The sequence below is a fragment of the Lepus europaeus genome, chromosome 7 (genome assembly GCF_033115175.1).
Source record: "Lepus europaeus isolate LE1 chromosome 7, mLepTim1.pri, whole genome shotgun sequence".
In the NCBI taxonomy this organism is placed as follows: Eukaryota; Metazoa; Chordata; class Mammalia; order Lagomorpha; family Leporidae; genus Lepus; species Lepus europaeus.
Genome location: NC_084833.1, coordinates 68,283,652 through 68,307,053, shown reverse-complemented (window position 1 = coordinate 68,307,053; position 23,402 = coordinate 68,283,652). Strand labels below are relative to the sequence as shown.

Genomic DNA, 23,402 nt, shown 5'->3' with positions numbered 1-23,402 from the left:
TAATTTCCCAATCCCTCATAACTATTAGCATGTTACAGTTTACAAAGCATCCAACAAATCCAGCCTCTTGAGGTAAGGGGCTTGCCAGGGCGACGCGGTGAGCTGGTGGCCAGAGTGTGACTAACCCCTAACCCAGAGCTCCTCTGTCAGTGCCATGGAAGGGGGTCACAGGAAGGAGGGCCTGGAGTCGGTCAGCCAGCTCTTGATTCTCTTGCTGAGTTATTTTAAGTCAGTTATCTAACCTCTGTAAGTCCCAGCGTCTTCATTAGTGAATGGGACCAATTCACAGAGGTCAGCATGATGAGAACTGCGTGAGGTATCCAGCCAAAGACCATGACCTATGCCACGGAAAACCCTGAGCAAGGCAAGACATCAGTGTTAGGAGTGTGATGAGGATTGTGGGGATGATACTGACAGGTAACAGAATTCACTCCAGGTGGTTGCCCCCACCACCACCACCAAGATGGTGAGACACTCAGGGTCTAACCGCAGAAGGAAACTGTCATACCTGGGCCTGGGCAGGAACGGCAGGGAAAGAGGTGTAGCATTAGCAGAGCCCAGTAGGAGGTGGGGCCATCTGGTGGGAGACCATGGACTTCAGAGAAGCGAAGATGTACTGGCACCTCTCGCCTGCCCTCCTGTTGCCAGCTCCTTCCATCACCTCCCTTAGGGAAACCCAGCGACCAAGCACAAGGAGACTCGTATTAAATAGGCAGTGTCTGGGGGAAGCAGGTTGGGTGGCAGGTTGTTCTTCAGTGGTGGGAGGGAGCAGCTTTCCTCCCATCATCCTACTAGGCACCAAGGTCAGCGTGCTGAAGAGCCTGGTTCCATGGGAAACGTCCCCCCACTACCATTCCTTCTCCCCAGCCTCTTGTTTGGGTGTGAACCATGACCAACCTCCCATCCATTCCAAACACTTACTGAATTCCAAATATTTACTGAATTACTATAGTAAGCCCAAAACATTACCAAAAATTTTTTAAAAGAAAATGCAAACAAGACGCATATCCTCTGTGCCTCTGCTTTGTGATGGGGAAGCTGTGAGTCTGGAGTCTGTGCTCTTAACAGGTTGCAGTGACTGAGCCTTTGCCTCGAAGCCAACGTCTCCAGTCACTAGGTACACTCTGATGAGAGGAAAAAGTCATCCGCCTATTTAAGAGCCTAACGCGCCTCAGCCTTGTGGACATTTGCTTCCGAGGGGATGTTCCTTCTCCATTTATCCCTGACCCCTAGCTGGAGCCTTGATCTTGATCTTGATCTTGATGATGATGATGATGATAGTGGCTAACATACCTGGAGCACTCACTATGCACCAGGGACCACAGGGACCAGGAGCATGTGTTAACTCGTGTCAGCCTCAGCTTCCTGTATGAGGAAACCAATGCACAGAGAGGTTTAATTCTGGCTCAGGGTCACACAGCTGGTCAATGAGAGATGTATCCTTCAGGCCCAGGGTTCCTGTGACACTTAAAAAGAATATGCCCATGCAGCGTGGCCCTCTTAAGTGGCCCTCATACAATGTTGCCTGTATGAAATACCGATGTGTTGATACTTGTGGGGAACCGCAGGCTGGCCACCTGTGAGAACCTCCTCATCTACATAGCTTGCAGCAATCGGTTGACCACAAGGCCCACGAAAACAGCCAGGTGAAACAGATTGAAGCAGAATGGACTCTGCATAAACAACTAGGAGGAAACAGATGAACTTTCCACCTGAGGCTATACGCGCCCTTTCATCTGGTTGGACGATATCAGCATAAAGGGACATTGGGATCTGGGCAGGGCGGCGCGGTACCGCAGCCCCTCCTCTTTTCTCCTCTCCCCACTTTCCCTCTGCCCCCACAAGTAAAAGTTCCTTGAGAACCGAGAAAGAGTGAAAGTTCCTTGAGAACCGATGAACAGTGACCATGTCGTGACTGCGTTGGACCCTTGCTGGCGAGGGTCCCACAATACTTAAGGTTCATGGGAAGGAATGAAGTCGGTGCCCAGTGGTTCACTCACTCAACAGACACTGAGCACTGCAGATGCGAGGCCAGCCCCTAGAAACTGAAAGGAATGGAGAGGCCAACATAAGCCGAGGCAGAGAGGCTATAGGATTCCTGCCTAGGAAAGTGCAGTGGCTCAGGCAGATGGGCCAGAGCCGGGAGTGCCTTTGTTCTGATCGAGAAACTGGCAACCATCTGCAGGCTCAGCAGGGCAGCTTGCAGGGCCCAAGTGGGATAGTGGCATGACCTGAGCTCAGCCCATTCATCCAGCACAGCCCACAGAGGCAAGAACATCTAGCGGTTATGTCCATGTGCCAAGTTCAACATCCTGAGTCACAGTTCTGGCTCCACCAGTCAAGAGCTGTATAACCTTGGGCAAGATGCTTAACCTCAGAGCTTCTGATCTATAATTTGCAGATAATTTTAATACCTATATTCAAAGAACTGGCATTAGGATTAACAATGTTATCCCATATCATAGTAGTAAAAGTAAGAATTGGCTGCTAATCATAGTCTATTAGCTGGTATTGTTGATGCTGTTATTAATACTCTTATGAGTGAGTGTCTGGTATTAGTGATGGCTAACATGTGAGTCCTCATTATTATCACCATCATTACTGTCACTCAGGGGGTGGGAGGAAAATGCTCGGGGGCACAGAAGCAGCAGCCACGGTAAATCCTCATTCAGATGAGAACACAATAGTGCTCTGGCTAGAAAGCCAGTATCGGGTCACAATAGCAATTCAAAGTGTTACAATCAGCCTCTTAAAAATAAATGAGGGAGAATGAAACAGGAGGCACGGTGCATTGCTCATCATGTAGTAAGCTTTCGTCCATCTTTTGTTGCTAGTTTACACATCCATCCACGCGTGTATGGGTTCACAATGTGTGATGTTTTTCTTGCTGTGGGTTATAGTAGAGAAAACATTAAAGACCTTGGAGTAAAAAGTATCATCTCCAGCCTTGCCTGTCACTCACTCGGGGACTGTCATCTTGGCAGCCAGTGTAGGGAGGCAGAGTATCTAGATGGCCCCGCAGTGGAGCAGAGAGTCCTGGCTTTGGGCCCCTGTCATGTAATCTGATTTCTGTGTATCCCAGCTCACGCCCCTTGCTCCAGCATACTTCTCCTGGAATAGTTTGAAAACTAGGAACCAGAAAGGGTCACTTATCCATCTGGATTGGCTCTAGGTACAACCGCAAAGCATTCTGGTCTACCTGGGGATGCCAGCCTCATGCCAATCACACATGACCTTAAGCAGGAAGAGATATGACCCTAGGTCAGGTGGCTCCATCATAAAATGATGAAAATAGCTATCATAGGTGCTTCATAGTTACTAAGAGGTCCCAAGAAAATCACAAATGTTTGCACTCTAAAAAATACAGAGAATTGCATTGGGGGGATTTCAGGACCCTTAATAAATCCCATAGGGCAAAGTGATGCTGACTCCAGGCTAGGACATCCATTTGGGTCTAGATAGTTCATTCACAAAATAAATGGAGGCTTTCGCACAGGAGCCAAGCTAAGACTCGCTCTGGAGAGAGGCTTTGAGGCCTTAGGATGGAAGAGCGTATGATCAGATCAAAGGACTGCCTCTTCTGTGCATGACTGAAGGCAGAACCCGCAAACCAGTAACCCTCAGACCCAATTCCCCCGTCCCAGTGTTTTATTTGGTCTGCATACTATTTTGAAATAGAATGATAATTATGGACATTTTTAAATCGCACACTTGACATCTGACTTTCCAGTTTATCTTAACCACTCACAAGACACCCCTGCTACCCGACTGCAGCACGGGCAGGTGCTGGGTACCCGCTGCTCCCGGGAAAGACCCCTGACACCAGGACCTGCCAGTCGCTCTGCTCTTTCTCTAACAGGACCCTGAAATAGGCAATGTTGTGTGCACCCATGTTGCTCTGAAAAACGGAGCAAGGAAAAGACAGGACTGAGCAGGTGGCACCTCAGGTACATTTTGTGGATTGAATTCTGCCCATCTCCTGACCAGAGCTAAAGGAAGACATTGGAAGGAGAAAGCGGGTGACAGCACAGCTTACAGATCCCTCAGGGTGCAAAGTAGGGGCCACAGAACAAGGAGGAGGAAAGACGAGAGGGTGACTAGGAGGTCCCCCGGCTCAGACACCCCAGCAAATGCAGCTGTGTGGGGCAGGCCCTGTGCTCCCCAGGTGCTGAGGGAGGCACTGCTGAGGCCCCTGAGTCTCTAGATGATTGGCTGGAAGGACGCAGCAGCAAGAGCGGGAGTGCGGGGTTCCCAGGGAAGCAGCCTAGAGCAGGCTTCAGAGCCAGGCAGGTCTGGGTTCCCACCTGGCTCTGTCGCCACCATTGCAGGGATCTTGAAGGAGGCTCCAAACCTCAGTTTTCTCACCTGTCACATGGGGTTGGTAGCTGGTTAGACAGCTGTTTCCAAGGTACCTACCTTGCAGCAGACCTTGCTCAGGTGCCAGAGATTAGGGGAGAAAGCAGATAAAGAGCACTTGCTCTCTGGGAGCTCACACGCTAGGGGCAGGAGACAGAAAGTGAATCGTTATATAATCATCCGTGTGTGATACCTGAGGGTTGATTGGTTATGCCCTGGCTCATTTCCACACACGCAAAAGTTGGCGAGAGTAGCATCTGAGGATGTGAAACCATTTGATGAGATAATATGTGCAAAACGTGTATTCCGGTGCCGGCATGGAGTCGTTCATTTGGCTAGGAGCCCTTGGGAATGCTAGGTCGGCCCGGTCCCAGCTGGCCCACTGTGGGAATAAAACAGGTGCACTTCCGGTCCGGGGGTGGCGCTACCCACCCCAGCGCGCTCCGGCCTTGGCGTCACTTCCTCGGTAAGCTCACTGAAGCAGAGGCCGAGGCATCTTCGCGGCAGACAGAGGAAGCCGCAGAGACGGGATTGCGTGCAGGGGCCCTCGCGCTGGCTGCGTGGCAGTGAGGGAGCAGGTCTCTGCTACGTCATCACGAGGCCCTAGCTCACTCCCTGTCTTTGGTGTCCCCCGGTTCCAGGCCGCGAGGCCTTGAGTGCGGCGAGGCCCCTGCCGGTGGATGTGGAGGAGCGCGGGCCGGGGGCCATGGACGTGAAGGAGAGGAAGCCCTACCGCTCGCTGACCCGGCGCCGGGACGCCGAGCGCCGCTACACCGGCTCGTCGGCCGACAGCGAGGAGGGCAAAACGCCGCAGAAATCCTACAGCTCCAGCGAGACCCTCAAGGCCTACGACCAGGACGCCCGCCTGGCCTACGGCAGCCGCGTCAAGGATATGGTGCCACAGGAGGCCGAGGAATTCTGCCGCGCAGGTGAGGGTGGGCCCCAGCGCAGGTGTCCACCTGGGCGCGAGCCCTGCTGGGCCGGAACCAAAGCGAGGGTGGGGGTAGCCGGTTGTACACCAAGTCTCCGCTATTTGGGCGCCTGGATCTGGTAACGAGCCTGGCCTGTCACTCACTCTTCATGCTTTATTTCCCTTCCCCCTCCACCTAGCCAGGTGGGATAGGGCGCTGGCCTCTGGTGTCAGCTGCCTAGAGTTGAATTAATTAGGGTCTCCTCTGAGCCTCCCCCCGCATCTACTGGACGGGCAAGAGTGATTCGCCCACCCACTCATCTGCAGAGACTTGTGGCACCCAGTAAGTGCCAGTCCTTCTGAGTTGTTATTTTTCAGTCAACAAACTTGCAACTTCTTTGTATCAGTCCCGTGTAGCTTTGAGAATAAGGCGTTGCTGAGATGCTTAGAACTTAGCATTTGGTAGTTGGGAGGCTAAGTCAGAGCCTGACCCTCTCATGTCCGCTTCCCACAGTATTCACTGGTGCCTGTCCAGCCTACCTGGAAGACCTTCCCACGCCACTCCTCCCCGCTGCCACTTCCCAGTGCCAGCCTCCACCATCTCTTGGAGGGTTAACCACCGATAGCCCTCCACCCAGAGCTGGCTCCCGGGAGCCATTCTCTGCACTGCAGCCAGAGTGAAACTGGGGGACGACCCTGCAATGCCCTTAAACTGAGCCCCTGAACCTGGCCCAAGAGAGCCTTCCCAACTTGCTTGTCTCCCTAGATGCTGTCCCCTGCCTATCGGCACTCACCACCCATGGTCCTGCCCCGCTAATCCAAGCTCGGTTCACACACCTGTTGCCATGGTGCCTTCCTACGCGGGTGCCCCAGTGATTGCTGTTTTTCTGCCTGCAGAACCCTGAGCCCTCTCTGCTGCCTGGTGGGTCACTACCTGCTATGGTTTGAACATGATTTGGCTCCCTAACTGACCCTAGGTTTAAGTCCCAAAGTCAACAGTTCTTGGCATTTAGGAGGTGCACCTGCTGGGAGGTCCTTAGGTTCCTAGGGGCGTGCCCTCAGAAGGTATTTCCCAGGAGAGGGTTGGTTACATAAGCCTGAGTCGGGCCCCTCCTCTCCTTCCTGCCTTGCACGTGACCCCTCCTCTGCAGGCCTTTGCCACTGACACCCTCTGGACTCACCAGACAGCTGAACCAGTAGGCTGCACCTGATCTTGGACTGTGAACCTCCAAAACCAGGAGGCATAATCAGCCTCCTTCCTTCATAAGTGACTTCCTCAGGTGTTTTGTTACAGGGATGAAAAGCCAACTCATACATTGTCAATCCCAGATGAGCCCTTCTCTCTTCCTCCATGGACACGGTCAGCCATACATTGGGCTGTGAAATGTATGCACATTTTTACAGTGTTGTGGAATCCCTCAACAAGGATGCCCCAGACCACAGCAGAAGGAGGTCACTGTCTCTCTCTCCCACACACAAGCCTATCTATGGCCTTCTCATTTCCATTCTTCCCCACAGGCCTGGATCCCCGGGAAAGTGACCTGTTAGCAGGGCTGCCTCTTGCACTTGGAAAAATGAGGGCTCTGCAGCTGTCCCCCAGTTTGTGGTTCAAGAGCTTAAGCTTTGGCAACCAAGAGATCTGGGTTTGAATTCTGGCTCTGCCATTGGTGCTGCTCTCAGCTTCCCCGACTGTGCAATGGGACCACAGAACCTAAGGTGACAGAGGATTGATGAGGACTGGAAATAAGTCCTTGATGCTGGTGCCTGGCACAGACCAGCTTCTTTGTAAATGCTCTTGGCTCTGATTTACAACCTCTGGGTCTCAAAATGTGGGGAGGAAGAAAAACAAAGGTCTAAAGCTGTCCTCTAGCTCTGTCCTGCCCCACTTAGATGCTGCCCTAGCACGTGAGGGTCAAGAGAGGAGCCCATCTCATCTTTGGAACAACCAAGGAGCGTGCTCATTTTAGCAGCAAGCAGGTGCATAGCATTTCACAAAGCTCTCTTCCCTTCCATGATCCTCAAAAACGCTTTAAAGGTACAGGTCGGGGATGACCGTCCCAGTGAAAGGCAAGAACGTGAAAGCCAGAGCAATCAGTGGCCCAAGATTGGAGAGCCTGGTGTTGAGTGAGGCAGGATGTTGACCTGTGTCCTGACTCCTCAGGAAACAGGCCAAAGGGACAGAGAGAGAGCCGACCCCGAGGACTCCTCACAGCTGATGAAATCTTACAAGCTCACACATCACAGGGGCCAGCTGGCTCCACAGCAGCACTGAGTCCTTGGGGTTGGCAGAGAAGCCTCAGCTCCCTCATATGGACGCGGAGAGTCTGGATGCTCAAAAGGCTATGCAGGGCGAGCCATATGGAAGTCAGTGCAGCCCAGGCTGTTTGTGGCAAACAAATTTGATTTCTCACTAAATGGAGCAGTCATTCTTCATAACACATGAGTGGCCTCTCCTGAGAGGGCCAGCCCAATATTACAGAAAGCTGGGCTGGGGAGGGGAGCAGGACAGGAGTGCGGACTGTCATTCAGAGGGGCCAGGGAGTAGGGTACATGGAGGGAAGGAAGTGGACTGAGGGATTTTGGCTCCAGTTTGGAGGGTGGTGTTTTTTTTGTTTGTTTGTTTGTTTGTTTGTTTTTGTTTTTTGTTTTTTGTTTTTTTTTTTTGCGTTAGAAAGCAGGCAAACTATGAGGGCAGATTGGAGTATGACACACAGGGGTGAGACTCAAAATACTTCACATCTGGTCTGGCCCTGGCCGTAGCCAATCAGAATGTCTGCCTGGCCACTGAACACAGCCCAGAGGCACCTGCTATGCCAAGCCTGCTGACACCAGCCATTTGTTTAGAAACTGGATCAGGAGGGAATGGGCGAGTCAGGGTAGGGGAGGTACTAGAGTGGGCAGAGCAGAGCCTGGGAGGCACTGAGGTGGCTCAGAAGCCAGTGACAGTATTTACCAACCAGTGTGGGAGTCTCTCATGACTTTAACCTCAAACCAAGGCTGTGCCCTCATGAGCCGCCTGGAGAGCAGGCTCACTCTGCAGCCTGTGTTACCACAGCACCCCAACCTGTCTCCCTCTATTGTTATGCATGCTGCAGAGTGCTGCCTGTGTGTGTGTGTGTGTGTGTCACTTACTGAGCGCCAGCCCTGCAGCAAGGGTGACAGGTGTTGGAGACAGAAATGACAAGGCCACTCCGGGAGAGCAGGGTTGTTGAGTAAGAGTGAGACCCAATTGCAATAGGATGCCGTCTCTGCTGCCTTTCCCGGCTACCTCTCTGGCAGCTCCTCCTCCTAGTCCTAGCCACGGTTATAGGATGCCTTTAAAGCCTGGGCATCCACCTCTCCTGTCTGCTCTGTTCCCGTGTGCTCTCCGAGCCCCCACCCACCCCAGACATCTCACATTCTGCCTCTGTGCTCCTCACTCTGGATTTTGCTCCTTAGTTTTGTGTTTGAGAAACACTGTGCTGTCGGCGCCACGGAGCTAGGCACCACTGCTCATTGCTGTATCTCCGCGAATACCCAGGGTCAGTGGAGCTGCTGCCATTGTGGGCACTAGTTGATCGTCAGTCCGTTTCGCCAGATCGTTGGTTTAATTGGGAATGACACTTAGTGCTTCCTACACCCCCTCTTCCTTAACCCCTGAAGACAATCGTGGAATATGAGAAGTGTGGGAGGGGCTGTCCCTGAGTAGTCGTTGAGTTGACATTCAGGAGTGACACAGACGCTGTGCTCCCCGCTCAGTCACTGTTCTCTTTGCCCCTGCAGCACTAACCTTGGGGAACTCCACTCAGCCACATCTACCCCTGCCTCGTTCCTGGGCGTCCGGAGTCCTACCTGAGCCCCTAGGAGACCGGTTTCTGCTGACTGCCTGCTGCAGTCCAGCCCCCTTTCCCTGTGCAAGGCTGACTTTGCTGGTCACCAACTTCTTTACACTCCTGATCTGGGTGCTCCTGAACTGCTGGTCCCAGGGGCGCCACTTAGGGCTCATCAGCTGGGCTTCTGTCCTGCTCCAGACGGACTGACAAGTCCTGCCCGGGGGAGGAGATCAGAACCCTCCATGCAACTTACCGGACATTAATTGAGCTCCTTCTGAATATGGGATTTAGTTGTAGGCACAGGGATTTAGGAATGAACAAGAGGTTAGGTCCTCTCTTGTGTAGTCAGGCCCTGCAGCCCCGCTGTGCTGTGTGACCAAGGCCAAGGAGTGGAAAAAGGGCAGAAGGCAGCAGCAGCAGCAGCAAGTTCTTCCCAGGTGTAGGCACTGAAAGAGCAGGTGCGCCTGATTAGGGCCCTAAGAGAAGTGGAGGACTTGGGCTGGTGGAGAAGGGGCAGGAAGAGCCCTATAGGTAGAGGAAGTAGCTAGAACTAAAGGCATGGACGTGGAACCCCCACTGTGAATCCTGGGGTAGGCTGGGGCTTCTGCTAGAGACGCTGACATAGGTTCATGTGTTTCTCCTCCCAGGTGCGAATTTCAGCCTGCGTGAGCTGGGGCTGGGGGAGGTGACGCCTCCTCACGGGACCTTGTACCGGACGGACATCGGCCTTCCCCACTGTGGCTACTCCATGGGCGCCAGCTCCGATGCCGACATGGAGGCCGATACTGTTCTGTCCCCCGAGCACCCCATGCGGCTGTGGGGCCGGAGCACGCGGTCGGGGCGCAGCTCCTGCCTGTCCAGTCGCGCCAACTCCAACCTCACGCTCACCGACACGGAGCATGAGAACACAGAGACTGGTGAGTGGTCCGTTTGGCCTATGCCAGGCATGGAGGTTGTGGGCTGGGGTTTTTGCCACAGTATTGATCTTACGCCCCGTCGCTTCTAACTCTGGTGAACTTGGTGAAACATTGCTTTGCTCTTAGTGGTTGAAAGTCAGAGCCTCGTGCACAGTCATGTGAAATATCCCCTTGTGGGTGACATGCCAGGATTGGCCACTGCCCTTTCTGTCCAGATCAGGGAGGTGCTGACAGGGCTGGGCTATTGCTTGCTAGCTGCCTATGTTTGGAGGAACAGAGGGGACACGGGCCAGTGCCTATGGAATGAGCAGTGCCTGGTTCCGCCTGAGTCCACCTTGGGCAAGCTCCAGCCTCCAGGTGCCCGACATTTCGTATTGGTCAGAGGATGGAGACTCCACCCAGACTACCATTTAGGGAAAACTTGAAACTCCTGGTGGAGGGGAGATGTTGATCAAAGGGGAAATAAGCGTGCATGGTTTAACAGTTGCATAGCATAGTGATTGCAGTTAATAAGAATATCCTGTGTTCTTCCTAATTGTCAGAGTACACTTTGAATGGTCTCACCACACATACAAACACACGAAAAAGTGAGGTGATAATATGTTGATTGATTTGATTGGGTTGTTCTGGAATGCACCCACACAAGGTAGCTGCCGACTGCTGACGGCACAATGGTGTGAAAGTGTACCGGTACCACCATTCTCTTTTTCACTTTGGGGGCAGTATTCAACAAATCACACGCAATACTCAGCTTGACCACGGAACAGGCTCTGTGTTAGGTGGTTTTGCCCACCTGTCAGCTTCTGTGAGTGCTGAGAACATGACTAAGGTAGGAGATGCTAAGTTGTGGCGTCCTGTAGGTTAGGTTATTAAATGCCAGCTTGACTTGCGAGGCTTTGGACTTTGGTACTCCACTGTCCATGAGAGATAGCCTTAAATTCCAATAGTCTCATCACAAGTCAGGAAGCATCTGTATGTCAGGACCACATTGTATCCCATTAGTCCCACGGATGACTGCTTGTCAACTCAAAGTCAAACAAAAATCATGGAAATGACAAAACATGAGAATCTTTGCTGCAACTTCCCCGCGACCTCTGGAGTGCCAGCTCCAGACTGCTTCCTCCATCCCCGTCCCTGTGGCTGCTCCTCCCCGGGGCTGGGAGGTGTGTGGAGAAAAAGATGACAGCTGGTCTACCTGCCGCCCTTCACTGCTGATGGGAAGGGCTCACTTTCGAGGCTTTCGGCAGCCCTGCTGGAGCTGAGCTCCGGGGATATCTCATTGTTGGCCGTGTTTCATACCGGGCAGCACCAAGGAGGGTCCTGCTGGGGTCTGATGGTGAAGCCGAGCTCCTGAGGGGGACAATGACCTCGACACCTGGAAAGTTCCTCTCTGCCCACTAGGGAACCATCTGCACTCCCACACCCACCTTCCCACCAACACCCAGGCAAGCTGCAGTCCCCCACTCCCACCCCACCCCACCCCACCATACACTGCCCAGGAACCCGGGATCACGGGGCAGCACAGGGCCTGGCACTGTGAAAATAGGGACTGAAAGCCCCAGCTTCATCCCTGGCCCGGGGTTTAGCCCTGAGTGGGGTGCATCCCCTTGGTTTCCTTCCCTCTAAAATGATGTACGTGAAGTCGGTTTCCTGTGCTCTGAGAATGTTGATGGTTCTCAGGGGAGGAACGTAGGAGATGCTGCATCACACAAGCAGCTTTACTGCAGGACTTCTCGGGGCCTTTGGGGTGCCACTGTGTATCTCCAGTCACTGGTGGGACCCGTGTTCTGATGAACACTTGGCTACAGCTGTCCTGCAGGCCTTCCCAGCGTTCTGTGATTGTCCATGCTCACGTGCCCCAGCTGAAAGTTCACGAGAGGGAACCAGCAGTGATGACATGAATGGTTCCAGCTGACCGGCCCCCAAACACGGGGCCCAGTGCCTCAGCCCTGTGACCACGCGTCTTCTCCCAAAACCCTTTTAAGTCGTTCTGTTGCCCCCACCATGCAGTATAACGAAACTGTAGCCCAGAGAAGTTAAGAGACCGGCACGATCACACAGCAAGGTGAGGTTGTGGCTTCGGCCTATGACGCTTCATTCTTTACTCTCATAGCCCTGGCTCGAGCAAAAGACTTGGGTTGCTTGCTCTTTGGAAGGCTTCTGGCCATGGTGACAAATGCCCATTCTCCATGAAGTCCTGACGGAGTGGGGGGTGGTGTGCATCGCCCACAGTGACTGTATATTCCCTGAGAGCTGAATTACGGCTGAACTGGGCTTCTGTTGGGTGATAATGACATTCAGTGAGCCTGAGGAGCTTCAGCCTTGGATAATGAGGACAGGAGACTATGGCCTGCTCCCCCTGCCACGCCGCACTCTCTGTCTCACACCTCACTTTCACACCAGCCACAAAACTCTAGGCCTGTGTACTCAGAGCAGGCAGGCAGCCCAGGGTGCTGGGCAGGGGACTCTAACAAGAGGCCCCTGGCCTCCTTATCCCTTCCCTGCCTGGATGCCCCAGGACAACACACTTGTCCACTTGCTCCCCACAGGGGAGGGTTACAGAAACAGCTTTGTTAACTCTTGGGCCCACGTCATGACGCTGAACGTAGGAATGGCTCACTTTATTCACCGTGCGCTCCCCCATGCCACCCTATCCCCAACGTGGAGCTTGGGAACCAAGGCAGAGAGAGCCCAAGGGCGATTCCAGCTGAGGTGAAGCCAGGCTTGAAACAGGGTCTTGGCCCCCACCCCCTGCTCCCCACCCCCAACCCCCCCACCACTCGCCCATCCGCGTCACTGGCCCCCGCTCTCGCCTGTTTCCTCTGATGAAAACGCAGATCTGACTGTCAGCAGAGATGGATTCCACCTGACATGTTAGCCGACGTGTGACAGTGTGGCCATTTTCCAGTAGAGGGCCACCAGCCACCTTGTGCCGAGGGCCTGTGGCGGGCACATGGGAGAGCACCTTCATCCTCATGGTAACGCAATGACATTCCGTTTGCCAGATGAACAAACTGAGACTCCAAGCAGGTCAGCTGACAGCACCACCAGCACGTTGGCAAAGCTCGGCTTGGAACTCGGCTCACTCTCATCCTTTAACCTGGGCCTGGTGGAGTCAGTGAGGGCGCTGGACTCCCAACGGAGGCTGCCAGAAATGTGCAGCTGGGTTCTGGGAGCTCCTTAGCAGATAAATGGGAAATGCAAAGCATCGCCCCCGGCCACTTGCAGCCACGGAGCCTCGGCTCTGCCTCCACGCCTGGCCGTGCGTTAGTCAATAGTGATTGTCAACAGTATTGATGGCGGTGGAGGCTTCTGCTGAGGTCACGGCGATGCTGCCTGCAGCTGCCATCAATAAGAACTTTATGGGGTCCATTAAAGCCAATTTCTACCCCTGAAGGTTAATGTCAGCAGCTTTTATGTCACTGCTTAATATCTAAAATAAATACAGAATTGACTGGGTAATGTAAACACAAATCTTGCCCCCCAGGCAGAGCCCAGCCCTCGGGCCTTTTCTGCTGGGAGGGGCCTTGCAGGCTGGCGGCTGTGAGGAAGAGCTGGCACGGTGGGCATGTCATGGGCATTCGGCACAGGCTTGTCACAGAGCCGAGGTTGCAGTCTGAGCTCCATTCGCCACCCCTGGGTCAGGATGACACGGTGTCGCTTGTCGACTCGGCCTGTGATTTGTTCTGTCTCTGTGCTGAGCTCCTTCAGCAGGCCAGGCATTCATGTAGAATGCAGAGTGGGGATGAACCAAGGGGGCGGTGGAGAAGGAACCTCTTCTCTGTGGTCCTGTGCTCTAATAGAGGCGTAGGGGCAGTGTCTGGGGAAGGCGGGAGGCACAAACAACACCAGCATGAGCGTCCAGAGAGGAGGGCTGGCCTCAGACCCCAGCTGGGTGACCTTGCCCAAGGCCCTTCATGTCTCTGAGCCACAGTTTTCCTCAATCTGCAAGTGAGAAGCCAGGGGTCACCAGATCTCAGTGGGGCAGGGACTGTGGCTGGGTTTAGTGAGCACAGAGCTTCAGTTTGGGATCAAGAGAATGTTCTGGAAATGAATAGTAACAATGGCTGGACACACACACACAAAAAAGTAAAGATTAGATTTTATGTTATATATTTTACCTCACCTGGTTTTTAAAAATACAAAAATGCCAATGCCATCTTCCCTCCTTGAAGGGCTGCTGTGATTGGTTCTACAATGTTTGAGAAACATCTGGCCTGCGTTGGTCCTTAATTCACATTAGCCATTAATATTAATTTTCTAACGAGCTGGGGGATGATGGTAAAGCAGCCACTCGTTTTGCCCTGAGGGTGCCCAGGCGCGTTCCTTCATTCCGCTCGCAGTGTACACCTGGGCTCAGAGGTCTGCGAGGATTACTCTGAGCAGGACGGATCCGAGGCAAGCATTCCCAGTGGAGGCAGTGGCGCGAGGCAACGCTCGGAGGCATGACGAGGCCCGGTCGGCTGGGGAAATGGTGAGAATGGACTGTGTGCTTGAATCCTAGAGGCAAATTGAGCGATTCCCTTAGACAGGAACCAATGGGATAGAAGCAGAGTTACCCCCCACATCCTCAAGCAGCCCAGTGTCAAATGGGAAATTATTGGTTAATCTAATTAGGCAGCCAGACTGCTGATGGCGAGCCAGCAGAGGAGGCGAGCATCTCTTACTAAGCACGGTCAGAAAGCAGTTCATTACCAGTTCAACTCAGTACATCTTCTACCCTCCCCAGCCCCTTACCCATAAGAGCTGGCTTTAAAAGTCTGTAAGAATGTGTCATGAAGTGGCAGAGTGGTCAGGGTAACACAGCAGCCCAGCCCACTGCACAGCAGGAACAACAGGACAGCATCTTCTGCAGCGGGACTTGGGTGCCATTGGCTGAGGTGGGGACCGGACCCCCGTGTTGACTGCTGCCTTGTTGCCAGCCCACACTTCCTCCCAGGCGTGCAGAGGTGCCTGCTGTCTTCAGGGGATTGGAGTCTCCAAGTGGGACAGAGTTTCCTATGAGACATTTGTGTAAACTGGGAGCCCACCCTAGTTCCAAAGATGGCCAGAGCATGCCCGCAGAGCATCTGAGGGCCTCACCTACAACAAGCCTATTGAGTCTTTTTAAAAAAAAAAAAAGATTTATTTCTTTATTTGAAAGGCAGAGTTAGAGGCAGAGAGAGGTCTTTTATCCTCTGCTTCACTCCCCAAAGGGCTACAATGGCTGGAGCTGAGCCAATACAAAGCCTGGAGCTTCTTTAGGGTCTCCCACATGGGTGCAGGGGCCCTAGCACCTGAGCCATCTTCTGCTTTCCCAAATGCATTAGCAGGGAGATGGGTTGAAAGTGGAGTAGCTGGGATTTGAACCAGCATCCATATGAGATACTGGCACCACAGGCAGTGGCTTAACCTGGTAGGCCACAGTGCCGGCCCCCTCCATTGAGTCTTAACCTCCTCTCATTTTCTAGCTAAGGGCACTGAGATCTGGAGAGAGGAGCTGACTTGCTGAAGGGTCCACCACTCATGGGTAGCAGAGCTGAGGGTTGGTCCAGACCTGTCCGTCTCCAGTGCCTATCATCTTTCTTAACCATTGTGCTCTACAGTTGGCCCTGTTTTATAGAAATGTTTTCATTAGCTTACTGCATAAATGGATGAAGTCTGGAAGAGAATTCTTGCTGTATCTGGAACATAAACTAGTTTGTTGATGTTAGAAACTCCCAGAAAGGAAAATGAATGTGTACCCTTAGGGAGCTGATTAGGGGCTGGAGATCAAACCAGGCCAGGCTCAAGTAGTGACTTGCTGGAGAAAAGACATTTGGAGGTAGGGATTGCAGAGGCTTAAGATAAAATTCCAACCAGGAGGTGTCATAGATGGTCTCATGCAAAGAAGTGCTGGTTGCTGGCTGTGAGGAGTGGAAAGGACTGGAACAGGCAAGGCGAGGAGGTAACAAGTAGAAAGTGCATCCCAGGGGCTGGAGCATTAGCGTGTGGGGTAGAGAAGGAGGCAGGACAGAAAGCACTGGGACATGAAGTTTGCCTGTGAAATGGGTTTTCTGTGCTTGCTATTTTTTGAGCACCTACTGTATTCCAGCTCCTGTTCTAAGTATTGTGGCCCCAGCAGGGATCTGACCAACCTGCCTCCACCATTCTAATGTGTAGATGAGGAGACGGATGGTGAACAAGCTAAAAAACTTGGTAGGATGCGTCTTGAGGGTATGTGTTACAGGAAGGGCAGCTGAGTCCCAGGGTGAGGGAGGAGGTTGTGGTTTGACATGGGGTAGCCAGAGAAGGGAGCCTAGTGCAAGGCCTTGTTGGAGGTAAGGGAGTGCATGGTAAGAATGGAGGAGAAGCAGTCCTGGAAGGAACCCGGACTGAAGGGAGGGCAGGTGCCAGGGCCTGGTGCGGCCTGTTTGAACAGCGACAGGGGGCCAGTGTGGCAGGCCAGAGAGCTGACCCAGGGCTGTGGGTGCACAGACCCATGCGAGGGGACCCAGGAAGGGTCTCACCAGGATCATTCCAGATGCTGTGTTGAGAGCAGCCTATTACAAAGGCACCGCGCAGTACCCTGGAGAGTGTGGGGTCAGTAAGGGTCACATTTGCCCCTGGTGAAAGGAGCAGAGCTGCTTGTTAGCACTGAGGCAGCCTCACACTGTTAGGTTCTATGGTCAACATGGGCTCTCCCCGGAACTCTTAAAGGAGTGGGAGCTTGGGGCCAGCACTGTGGCGCAGCAGGTTAACGCCCCGGCCTGCAGCGCCGGTATCCCATATGGGCGCCAGTTCTAGTCCCGGCTGCTCCTCTTCTGATCCAGTTCTCTGCTATGGCCTGGGAAAACAGTAGAAGATGGCCCAAGTCCTTGGGTCCCTGCACCCACGTGGGAGACCCAGAAGAAGCTCCTGGCTTGGGATCGGCGCAGCTCTGGCTGTTGCGGCCATCTGGGGAGTGAACCAGCAGATGAAAGACCTCTCTCTCTCTGTCTCTACCTCGCTCTGTAACTCTTTCAAATAAATAAAAATAAATCTTAAAGGAGTGGGGGCTCCCATCCAATCCTTCTCCTAACATCACAGCTATTTCAGCCCAGATGTGGGTCCTTTTGTCACCAGAATATTCCATACCCTGTCCCATGCTCCCTCTCATAGGAAGTGACTGACCACGAGCCACGTCCCTTGTCTGTTCCTCACACCCATTGCATCCTGTGCCAATCATCTTGGTTTCTGACCCTGCTGCTTGACTCCCATTCCAGCCTTGCCTTGTCTTCCCCATGAGACTCTTGGTGCCGTCTTTTTGCTGCTGCTGCTGTTATAATCTTGGCTTGCCGTAGCCATAATCCCAGCTGTTCCTTCCACTCTGTCACATCCACCTGCCTTAGGGAAGTTTGACCGGGCACCTCTTCTCCACAGTTCTCTTTTGGGATTGCCCCTGTAACCTGGGAACTACTAGCATTGCTGTTCTTGGGAGTTTCTAGGTTTTTTTAAAAAAGATTTATTTATTCATTTTGAAAGAGAGAGAGAGATCTTCCACCCTGTGCTTCACTCCCCAGATGGCCACAACTGCCAGTGCTGGGCCAGGCTGGAGCAAGGAGCTTCATCTGGGTCTCCCATCTGGTTGGGAGGACCCCAAACACTTGGTCCATCTTCTGTTGGTTTTCCCAGCCACTGGCAGGGAGGCGGACTGGAAGTGGAGCAGCCAGGACAAGAACTGAAGCCCATGTAGGATGTAGGCAGTGGGTTAACCCGCTGCGCCATGACACCAGCCCCAGAAATTTCTGTCAAAGGACTTTGAGATGTCCTGACCCAGGTTAAACGCACCTCATATCCACTCCCCTGCTGCTCAGCTCTGTTTCCTTTCTGGTGGACTGCACAGAGCAGTGCCACCGCACCCTCCTTCTGAAGCAGGCAAGGAGGAGAAGGGAGTCAGGGATCTCAAAGCCATGCTAAATTAAGATAGATTGCATTCTTAAAACTCGGCTAAGACCCGCTGGGTGTGCAGAGATGCAGCAAACACGAATTTTGCTTTTAATTTGAACCAACTTGACTTCCAATTCCAGTGGGAAGCAGCCATGAGCACCATAACAAACTTCCTACCGAAAGATGTTGGAGAGGTGTTTTCTCCCACCAGTAAGCTCGGCTGTTTCCAGAAAGAGTGGTTTCTGAGCCTGCGTCAGCTCATCCACCCCAGAATGACTTAGGAAAGAAAGAGAGGAACAGATAGGAGGAAAAGAGCTTCCTGCCTACAGGAGCCTGGTTCTGGTGCTGGGGTCTGTGGTCTGCTTCCAGTATGAAGCTGTGTCGCCAGTCCCAGTGTGACCTTGGGCAGGTCACTTCTCTGAGCATTTGTCTTCCCATCAGCCAAAGAGGGTTGTTGGACTCTCAAGCTGATGAGATCACATGGAGGGACTTTGGAAGCCCAGCTGACCACTGAGGACTTGGGTGATTGTATGCAGGTGACTGTCTGAGTGCCATCACCTGCAGCATGGCAATGAATGAATGCCTGTGCTAAGGTTGTAATGAAGATGCAGGTGGATGTGCGCATGACGGAGTCCAGACAGAGTGTCCCAGGTCAGAAACAATTGTGCAATAAATTCTATATTTCTAGCCCCCTGATGTAAAAGTATAATATTACACAGAATACTGATGCAGGAATAGCGGACCTCACATATATCATGGTAGGTAATCTCTGAAAGTTATATTTCAGTTATACTTCACCTACAGCACATGAAGGAGGTCATGAACAGTGCACATGTGACTATGAATTTGAAGATTCCATGACTCGTGATGGCAGAGCCTTGATGGTGTTTGTAGGCCCCCACTGGGAGCGAGTGTGTACCTGGGCAGGGCTCATGGTCCAGTTGAAAGGAGACGGGTTCTGGGACCAGATGGCCCTGTCCAGGGTCACAGGGCTCGTGTAGTGATAAAGCTGGAGTCCTTGGTGTGGAGAACGTGCCCTCCTCCTCGCCGTGCTCTCCTGCATAAGTGGCCGTGAGCCCTCCAGTAGCTGTGGGCTGTGGGGATGGCAGGAAACGCGTGCTGTCCTCCCCGACAGGAAGAGCTGACCCAGGAGATTGAAGGGAGGGGATGAGTCATAAGCCAGGTTCTCAAACCACTCAGCACGAAGGCAGCTGGAGGGGACTCGAGGCAGAGAAACGTGACTGCGACATGGAGCCAGCACGGCTCGTGAGCTCCGGCTGCTCCTGGCCCCTGGGTCCCCCGCAGAGATCGCATTTCACACTCATCTGCCAGACAGGTGGACTACCCTGTCTCTCCTCTGACTGGGCTGGGGCAGAGCAGGGCACGGGGGGCAGAGGAGAGGCTCGTGTGGGTTTGTATAGAGAGGGTGGCTGTAGTTACCCTGGCTCCCTGAAACTAGGCTCAGCGCAAAGCCCATCAAATACCTCTTGAAAGATGATGTCTCAGACAGGACCAGAGCCTCCCCCAAGCTCCTCCTACAAAATGAGCTTGACTTGCTCTGATCTGGGGAAGCACTGGCCCCGCAGCCACAGGGCTCGGGTCCGACTCCTTTCTGGGCAGACTGTGTAGAAAACAGCAGATGCTTGCTCTGGCTAAAGCCAGTGGGCATGAGGAGGAGATGAGGCCAGAGAGAAAGCTGGGCGCTATTGCAGCAGAAGGTAGCTCTGAATTCCTTGCTCCTGAAGGAGACAAGGAGCCTCAGAAAAGTTTCAAACAGAGAGAGGCTGAAGGTAACAGATACCTTCCCAGACTCAGATGAGGACAGACATCAGGGAGATCTAGGTGTTGAAAAGATCAGAATTGCCTTTAGCTTTGAATTGCAAGTAGACCAGCCGAGGGACATTGCAGGTCTCACTGGAACCTACGTTCAGAATACAGTTGCCCTGCACTGTTAACCATGAACTTGACTTACCAATAACTGTAGGTCCTGCTTCTGCTAGATTTAGACTCGGAGGATCCTTCCAAGGGAGTCCACCTAGATATCAGAGACTGTTTATAAAGCGTTTGCTCGCACCTATCATGCCTGGCCTGTTGTCTTGATAACTTTGATTTAGTTTCCATTTCCTAGAAAACAGAACTTGGGCTGGGTCTAAGTGCTGATGCTATATGTGAGAGGTGCAGGTATCAAGTCCTGAGGTCAGAGTGATGGGAGACAGAGAGGAGAAGCAGAGAAAGGTGATGTGTCACCCTGCCAGCCAGTGCTCCATGGCGAGCAGCAGTGACACGCCTGCTGTCTAAGCAGGTGTGCCCGCCGCACCCGGGGATGCTGTCAGGCAGGCTGTACAGGGAGGTCGTGCCTCCTGGACAGTGTTGGGGGCAGGTGGATGGGTCAAGCTGTTGGCAGGCCCTGCACAGCCGAACTCCGTGGGCCTTAGAAGGATCGGCTGGCCGCAGTGGCAGCTGCATCATTGGGCTCAGGGTTCAGCAGGCGGGGACCCCAAGAGAATCGGGAAAAGTACAAAAGCTTGGGTGAATGCCTCGTTCACTGCTTCTCTCTCTGTCTCCTGCCGTCATTCCCTCCCCCTTTCACTGTATCGCTTGATAGAGTGAATACAAATATATTGAGATATATATCAATAGATACAAATCCTATCAATAATTCAAAAATAATACTTGCTAATATATACTCAGAATAAGCCAGCTAGTATGTATACATTATTTTCAAATGCATATTTATTTTCATTTTATTTGGGGATGAGGAGATAATGGCCAGGGCTGGGCCAGGCCAAACAGAGGAGCCCAGAACTCCATCCCAGTCTCCTAGGTGGGTCTCCCCATGCCATGTTCTGCTGCTTTTGCAGACACATTTGCAAGGAGCTGGATCAGAAGTGGAGCATCCAAGGCTCAAACCGGTCCTCAGGTGGGATGCTGGCATTGCAGGTGGCAGCTTAATCCACTCTGCCATGGCACTGGCCCTGGCTGTTCCCATTTTACAGATGTTGAAATTGAGGCCTCTAAATCTGAAATACCTTGTCAGCTAGAAAGACACAAAGCTGGTACCTCGCCCAAGGCTGCCTGCATTCAGAGCCCTTGCCCCTGGCTGTGTTGCTGCTGGAGGTGGGAGTACATATGTATTAGAGTGACTACCAGCAGTTTTGCAGTTTCAGTAGCTCACCATCTACCAGACCAACCTCTCCAAACACCACCGAACAAATCACACTAACAAGCACACACTCTGGAGTCAACCTGCCTGGGTTCAAAGCCCAGATCTTCCGTTTATGGGCTGTGTGACGCAAAGCAAATCTCGTCATCACTCTGTGCCTCAGTTTCCCCAGCTGGAAAATGGACATAGTCTTGGTAACCACCTCAGTGTGGACGTCAGGATTGAATGAGTTAAGTGTTTAGTACCTGGCACACAGAAAGTGCTACATAAATGCATGCTACTGTTACTGCACAGTACTTCCTGATGGGTAGAGGGTCTTCACATTCGTTAGACATGTGTGACAGCCTCTGAGGTAGGTATGAGCTTCGTCCTTGTCTGAAAGTGCTCTTGGACCACACAGCTGCAGCGTGGCAGAGACAGGGTTGCACCCCAAGACTGTGGGGCTCCACATCCCTGCACAGCAGCGCGTGACTCCGTGTGGCAGCTGGTCCTGGCAGCTCTCACTGCCACAGCTGCCTCCCAGGTACCACAGCCCAGTGTTGAAGGCCCCAGCAAGCCTGATGTCCCTCCAGCTACCTTCTCTCAATCTACTCTGCCATCTCCTGGAAGAGACTTCCCTTATAATAAGCAACCCAACACTGGAGAGGAACTCCCTTCCCTCTGCCGCTCCGCAGCCCGGCCCCTAACTGCGTCTGCTCACCTCCATTTTGGAGTGCTTCCAACAGAGTGCTTCTCTGTGCCTCCAAGAAGGAGAGAGGTGCATGGACAGAGCAGGTCGGAAGTCTGGCATAAACGAAAGGAGACGGGTTTGCAATTGCAGCTGCGATTCCTGGGTGTAGAGTGGGCTGCAGAGATGCGGAAGGAGGATCCCCCAGGAAGAAGCAGGAGGAAAAGGAGGTGCCTCCTAGGCATCACTCCTCCCCTGCAGCCTCACCTGCATGCAGGGAAGAGGGAAACTGCTGGAGCCCCTAGGATTTACCCTAGCAACTGCCTGCCTGTGTGGCCTTCAGTGATGGGTCCCCTCAGCACCGGAGTTAGCAGTGCTGAAAGGTGGCCTGTTTGTGGAGAAGCTACTGCGTCATTTTTCTCCCCAGCCAGATGTACAAAGCTGTTCGGCCCCAGTGGTGGTGTTGTCATGTAAGGAGCACGAAGTAGCTCACAGCCCTTTAATACCTGACTTGTCATCCATCCTGACGTCAGCCTCTCAGTTCAGGCACCTGAGTCCGCACCTGCCTCAGAACCTGACAGTAAACCTCCCACCTGGAGCCTGTGGTGGGTGTGCCCAAGGTCAGAGAGTCCCCGAGGACTCCCCCAGCTCAGCATACAGTGAACTCACGGCTGAGATGCATACAGGGAAAAATCAGCAAAGGGAACAGGCCCATGGGCTCAAGTCTAGAGGAAAGCCCAGTAGGAGCTTCTGAGATTCCTCTTGTAGCAGAGTGACACAGGACGGACGTGGCTCCAGAAGTGACTCGTGCAGACACCTGCAAAGTGTCGTCCTACCAGGACCCCCGGATTTGACAGGGGACTGGTCACATAGTTACCCTGGGCACCTCACAGGTGCCCCATTCCAGACTCCGGAAAGGAGAGCAGGTGCACAAGCAGTGAGCTGCTCTCTTCTCTGGGGAGTAGGGAGCTGCTCAGCAGTCCCACTCTAGACCCCAGCCTGGAACCAGCATTGGGAGCAGACCTCACTACAGAGGCATCTCAAGCTCGCTGCGGGGACTTCTCTGTACCATGACCCTTGGACACCCATCTGGGGACACCCCAGACCTGCTCTAGCAGACTGCCCGGTGTGTGCTTCTCGGGAGAGCATTGTGGCTGTTTCTCCTTCCTGTAGCTTGGTGATTATGAACTCCAGGGACTGGAAATGGCTCAGTAAGGAATGCTCCCTGTTGGTGCTGGTGATGAAAGTGAAGTGCAAATGAAATGATGGCTCTTACTCGAAGAGGAGGGGGCCAGAAACCAGGTCTCGTGACTCTCGCAGTGGGACTTGATCTACAGCGGACTGGATGCAGTGAGGAGATCAAGGTAGCTGGGAAGCTCAGTGATCGCCCCTGCCCCTTCCCTGCTTCTGCTCGGCAGCCAGGGCAGGCAGGATGCTGGTGCCCAGGGCTGCAGGTGCCTGAGGTGCAGCAGACATGGTCTCTGCCTCAGGGCGCACAGCGTAAAGCAGACTGACAGCTGCCCACGGAGGCATTTCTTCTGCACAGTGATCCTTCAGGGCTATGGACTGCCCTGGGGATGAGGGCGGGGCCTAGAGACACAGCAAAGAAATGCAGCCAGACATGAGCAGCTGGGCAGAACAATTCCAAAGACGCCCTGCACTTCTGAGCACCTGTCCAAGGGAGCCAGAG

The 23,402-nt window shown here is 53.2% G+C and overlaps 1 protein-coding gene across 4 annotated transcripts in view; it reads left to right on the top strand.

The window, feature by feature from the left end:
- Positions 1-5,047: 5,047 nt before the first annotated feature.
- Positions 5,048-23,402, top strand: part of TENM4 (teneurin transmembrane protein 4) — a 390,997-nt gene continuing 372,642 nt past the window's right edge. For 2 of the 4 annotated variants that reach the window (XM_062198278.1, XM_062198277.1), the window contains exons 1-2: positions 5,048-5,285; positions 9,726-9,995. In XM_062198278.1, the coding sequence (XP_062054262.1) occupies positions 5,063-5,285; positions 9,726-9,995 (493 nt within the window). In that variant the 5' untranslated portion in view covers positions 5,048-5,062. The remainder of the gene's footprint in view (positions 5,286-9,725; positions 9,996-23,402) is intronic. The other 2 variants (XM_062198276.1, XM_062198275.1) reach the window with 1 other exon arrangement.